Source organism: Camarhynchus parvulus, chromosome 17 (genome assembly GCF_901933205.1).
Source record: "Camarhynchus parvulus chromosome 17, STF_HiC, whole genome shotgun sequence".
Lineage (NCBI taxonomy): Eukaryota > Metazoa > Chordata > Aves > Passeriformes > Thraupidae > Camarhynchus > Camarhynchus parvulus.
Window position 1 is genome coordinate 6,911,594 of NC_044587.1, and position 6,000 is coordinate 6,917,593.

Genomic DNA, 6,000 nt, shown 5'->3' on the forward strand with positions numbered 1-6,000 from the left:
CACCTGTAGTTTTATTTTAAAGCACTGGATGTAAAATAGAAATAACATCCAATGGAGAGAAGGGTTATACATGTTCTGGCCTGCAGCCAAAATACATCTCACAGCTGCTGAGGAAAAAAATAGCATTTTTTACTTCACTGTTCTGTACAGAAAACCCAAAAGTACCCCCAGAGCAGCTAGTGCTGGTTGGGAACTGAAAGGTGAGTTTACAAAGGAAATTATTTAAGTCCCTGCCTTTTTTCCTGCAAATAAAAACCAAAATCTGTCTGGCTCCCTGTTCCCAGCATTGCCAGGGAGCCACATGTCCAGTGAGCAACAGTCAGAGAACATTGCAAAGTAATTCTCACTCAGAGCTTGGCCTGCAGGTCATATTTATTTTCACTTTAGAATCATGGAATCATTGAGGTTGGAAAAGACCTCCAAGATCAGTGAATCCAACCTGGGCTTGATCCCCATCTTGTCACCCCAACCAGAGCAGTGAGTGCCACATCCAGGCGTTCCTTGGACACCTGCAGGGGTGGGGGTTCCCACCACCTCCCTGGGAATATTTTAAATGAAGATCAATGGCTACTCTGGCACTGGTTTCCAGCTGCTCAGCAGTGGATTTTTCCAGCATCTTCCTGCTCTGACACCTCTTGGGGACAATGCAATGAGCCTGAGCCATCAGAGGGTGTGTTTTAAAAAGTTACCTCCTGTCAGCTGAAGGGCTTTGGCTGGTCCTGTGTATATTCTTAACCTGTCCCAGTTGCAAGAAAAAATGGTGTGATTTATACCACTTTACTTCTCTCTCACTCTCTCACACTTCCCATTGTCGTGTTTGTAGCTGATGCCCAGCTCTGCCCTGGATTCTGCATTTTTATTTAATTACATCCTTTATTGCTGCCATCAGCAGATGGTGGGTAGTCTCCTGTTTCATTTTAGTATTGTTTTTTTTAGTCTTACTTCTATCTTTGCTGAAAGCTAAGACACACACACACACCAACAAACAACCTCCCATCCATCCCCCACAAAGTTCATCTGGAGAACAGGAAATTTACTGGTATCCATTGCAAGATAACAGCTGAGGCTTCTTTCCTGTTTTGTTCTGCTGGGTGTTAGTATAAAGAAGAACAGAACTATCCAGTGATTTTTTTCCTAAGACAGAACACACTCAAAATGGACAGAATGTGGTCACCTGACTCTAATTTATTCCATTCCTATGGCCTGGCAGTCCTTGGTGCAGCAACTCAGGGGCATTATCGACACCTAAAACCTGTGTAAAGCATCAGTCCAGCACTGCACAAATCCAGGTGCATTTGGCTGGTTTTCCAAACAGGAAGCACAAAACTTCAGATGGGTGGAAAAATATTTGTATTGCTGAAAAGTGAGCAAAAATTCACCCGTGAGCAGAAGACAGCCTCAGCCCCCTGGGATGGTTTGGAAATGCTTGTTGCTGTCAGCTTGTGGCCGTGTTTTACAGCCACACTGTGCTGTGCTGTCCCCTCCCCTCTGAGGCAGAGCTGTCCCAGGAATTAAGAAGAGCCCTGTGCATTTTTGAGGGACCAGGGCTGTGACTGTCTCCCTCTACAGCAGGTATTTATGGAGGTCACTGCCTTGCTCCCAAGCTCCCCAGCCAGCCTTGTCCTTTCCACCAGCAGAAGAGCTCCTCTTGGCTGGGAATAGGGGGAAGGGACCCTGGCAGCCCTGTACCAGGGGTAGAAGAATATGAAAAATTGTCTGTTCCCATATCCAACACTTCAGAATTTTCCTTTCAATGCCCTTCCTTTTTTCCTTGCCCTTATTTTTACTCCTTTTCTTCCTGCTTTTCGTTTCTGCCTGCTCTTTCAGTGGTTGCTGTTGCAGTTTTTCCCTTTCTCCACCCGTTACTCCTGCCCACTGTGTTTCTCTCTCATTTTGCCTTTTACCTGCACATTTTCCTCTCTTTCTTTCCCAACCTTTCTGCTTCTGCTCCTTGATTATTTCTTTCCTTCCAGTGCTTTCCTCTGTTTTACACTCTCATCCCTCCACTGGCTCCCTCCCCCTAATCATCTTGCTGTTCTTTGCTGCTGTATCATTTAATGCCTTCTTTGATACAGCCCACAGCTTAATGATTATTCGGAGGTCAGGCGATGCAGGTGCCATGAATTTCACTAATCCAGCTCTGAGAGCCTCTGTCCATAATCACTCCTCCTGTTCTACAGGGGCTGAATCCTAATTTGTCATTAGCCAGTCCTCTCACTGCAGCACTGCCAAGAACTTTTTTGCCCAGAGGAGACAATGAAGTATTCATTAGCCAGGGGGGAGGTGGAGGGGAGGGAGCAGAGGCTGCACACAGGGTTCTGCTGAGGGCTGCTGAGAAAGGAGTCCCTGTACCCAGCTTTCCTGGGGCAGTGGGAAGGGGGGAAAGGGGGAAACAAGACAACGTGGCAAGTGGGTTGCGCAAAAAAAAGTGAACGTGGGCTGCAGTGTCATTTTCTAGGAGTCGTTCCAGGGCTGCAGGATGTGGGGTTGAAAGCGCTGATCCAGCAGCTGTGGGAGTGGTGGGGCTCAGGGGTGGGTGAGTGGGGCTGATTTTAAGGAAGAGACTTCAAGAAGTGATTAATTAGCAGAAGGCTTTTGGGTTTTTTTTTTAAGGAGGAATAGTTTTAGCAGCTTTGTCTCTATGCGTCCTGGCTTCCATCCTCTTTTCTACTGTTCTGAGCTCATAAGCAAAAGTTGCTGCTTGCTTTGCCTTGTCCTGTTATGGGTCTGTTTTTTAGAGGGTGGGGCCAATTGCCAATGACCTGAAGAGCAGTTTTCTCCTGCTAGCCTGGGAGTTCTGCTGCCCTTGTAATGTCCTGATAGCCCCACAGCCTCTGGCATGGCTTTATCAGCTCCATTCCCATGTCACTGTGGCCCTGCAGGGATCCTTGGCAGGACACAGTGCCTGTCTTGGCTCCTGGTGCAGAGTGAAGATAGAGACCTCAGGTGAGCATTTCTAACTGGTAGCAATTTCTTAGAAGGATTTTTCTCATCACCAGAGGAGTAAACAACAGATGAAAGATTCAGTCTAGAAATAGACTGGAATAGCTCCCAGATGCCACGGCAGGGTATCGATGTTCCGAGAGCTCTGCCTCAGACATATCCCTGAAAACACTGTAGCTCCAGCAAGATGCCAACACTGATTCCCTGTGAGGCCTTACAGTGCTAATTCTCCCTTCTCCTCACCCGCAGGACGATACAGGAATGGCTTACCCGAGTCCAGTCCCTGCTCTACTGCAACGAGAACGGGTTCTGGGGGACGTTTCTGGAAAGCCAGCGGAGCTGCGTTTGCCACGGTGGCACTAGTCTGTGCCAGCGCCCCATCCCCTGCATCATCGGGGGCAACAACAGCTGTGCCATGTGCAGCCTTGCCAACATCTCCCTCTGCGGCTCGTGCAACAAGGGCTACAAGCTTTACCGAGGCCGCTGCGAGCCCCAGAACGTGGACTCGGAGCGGAGCGAGCAGTTCATCAGCTTTGAGACGGACTTGGACTTCCAGGACCTGGAGCTGAAGTACCTGCTGCAGAAGATGGACTCCCGCCTGTACGTGCACACCACTTTCATCAGCAACGAGATCCGCCTGGACACCTTCTTCGACCCGCGGTGGCGCAAGCGCATGTCCCTCACCTTGAAGAGCAACAAGAACAGGATGGACTTCATCCACATGGTGATCGGGATCTCCATGCGCATCTGCCAGATGCGCAACAGCAGCCTGGACCCCATGTTCTTTGTCTACGTCAACCCGTTCAGTGGGAGCCACTCGGAGGGCTGGAACATGCCCTTCGGGGAGTACGGCTACCCGCGCTGGGAGAAAATCCGCCTCCAAAACAGCCAGTGCTACAACTGGACCCTGCTGCTGGGCAACCGGTGGAAAACCTTTTTTGAGACCGTCCACATCTACCTACGCAGCCGGACTCGGCTGCCCTCCCTCCTGCGCAACGAGACTGGCCAAGGGCCCGTGGACCTTTCCGACCCCACCAAGCGCCAGTTCTACATCAAGATCTCAGACGTGCAGGTCTACGGCTACAGCCTGCGCTTCAACGCGGACCTCCTGCGCAGCGCGGTGCAGCAGGTCAACCAGTCCTACACGCAGGGCGGGCAGTTCTACTCCTCCTCCTCTGTCATGCTCTTGCTGCTGGATATTCGGGACCGAATCAACCGCCTGGCGCCTCCAGTGGCCCCGGGGAAGCCGCAGCTGGATCTGTTCTCGTGTATGCTCAAGCACCGCCTGAAGCTCACCAACAGCGAGATCATCCGAGTGAACCACGCCCTGGACCTGTACAACACCGAGATCCTCAAACAGTCCGACCAGATGACAGCCAAACTCTGCTAACCCCCGGACTTAGCAATGGACACTTTGGTGATTGATCCTTTTGCTGTATAAAAAAAAAAAAAAAAGAAAAATAAAACAAACAAACCCACAAAAAAAGAAAAAAAAAAAAAAAAAGAAAGAGAAAAAAAAGAAAAAAGGAAGAAGTAAAAGCGGGGGGAAAGAAAAGGGGAAAAATAAGATTTGTTAAATGTAATTAATATACAAAAGAGGAAAAAAAAAGAGGAATTTCTTCATTTGTTGAAAACTAAACCCGTTCTAGCCGCTGTATAAGACTGTCAGGCATGTTTGTTATTTCTATAATCCGTCATAAAAGGGTAACACCGTACTCTCTCTTGACCTTGGGGGTGTTGCTTGCGAGTCCTCAGGGGCAGCAGAGGAAATAAAGGGAGGAGCAGAGAGAGGGGCAAACTTCTGTACTGAACTGTCAAGTTTTCTGCTATGCAGGTGCCAAGACAAAGAGACATACAGAAAAAAAAAAACAAAGCAAACAAACAAACAAGAGTTATATGTAAATGTAAAAGAGCTGCCATTATTCCTATAGTGGGAGTAAATGGTTAAAGATAAAAGATATTTCTTCTGTTGAGATTTATGCCAGCTTTATGTTGAGTTATTCCTGCAGCCTGTGCTGAGCTTTGCTGGAGACAGCAGGGGATGGCAGCCCTTGGGCCTAAAACTGATGAGTTTTCACACCTCCTTGGTGAGACCACACAGAAAAGGTGGAGGGTGGGTGCAGGGCTCAGGTGTCCTCCCTTTGGGATTTCCATCTTGGAAGACATTTCACCAGAGGTAGAGGCTCAGCAGATGCTGGAAAACGTGTTGGGTTGTTTAGCTTGACCTGCAGTTGGTGCCCTGCCCTGGGCTGGTGCTGCCTTCAGAGGTGCAAGAGGAGAGGCAGCACCTGTAAATCTTCACTCACTCATCTTTCAGGCCCTTCTAGACAGTCCCTAAAGCAGAGAAAGCCAAAATCATAAAGGCAAAGCTGAGTTTGTCTTTCTGCCTCAGGTGCTGGGTTTTCCAATAGCACGGGGTAACCCTCATCACCACAAAAACTAAAGCACAATGCAAGGGAATACATTTCCAAGGAAACCTGGAGACACTGAAGGGTACATAGGTCATTTCTGTTCACTGGGAAAGGAAAAAATCCTTTTTACTTTCTTATGTCTCTGTGGCTGTGAATAATATCCTTGTCTCACTTACACTTTGTCCACAAAAAAAAATACAGCAAATATATGAGAACATTTTATTAAAATATATGCAAAATTAGTAAAAGGGAGGGGTGGGAGGGAAGAGCACAACAACCAAACCTATCCCAAGTTTGCAAGGATAAAGCCAAATTAAAAAGAACTGAGTTATCAAAAAAATACTAAAATAACCAAAAGGTGGGTAAAATTTTTTTGAATGTGTGGGGATGTGTTTGGATTTAAACAAAAAGTAAGATGTTGAATGGAGTGTGTGAATGAAGGATCATCTGAGCTGGATGATGAAGTCTGAACACTGTGGGAGGTGAGTAGTGAGGTGTTTCTCTTAATTTCACTGTTTTTTTTTAGTTGAAGTTGATTGAGAAGTGCTAGTGAGAGACTGGAATTCCTGCCCTTCAGAAAGGGAGAAATAAATCTCTGATCCTGAGGGCTTCCAGAGGTGGAGGAGCATCCTGGGGAAAACAGGTC

The 6,000-nt window shown here is 47.7% G+C and overlaps 1 protein-coding gene across 1 annotated transcript in view; it reads left to right on the forward strand.

The window, feature by feature from the left end:
* The window catches only part of BRINP1 (BMP/retinoic acid inducible neural specific 1), a 94,788-nt gene extending 89,219 nt beyond the window's left edge, over positions 1–5,569 (forward strand). Inside the window, exon 8 of the mRNA XM_030961532.1 lies at positions 3,193–5,569. Coding sequence (XP_030817392.1) covers positions 3,193–4,333 — 1,141 coding nt within the window. The 3' untranslated portion in view covers positions 4,334–5,569. The remainder of the gene's footprint in view (positions 1–3,192) is intronic.
* The last annotated feature ends 431 nt before the right edge of the window (positions 5,570–6,000 follow it).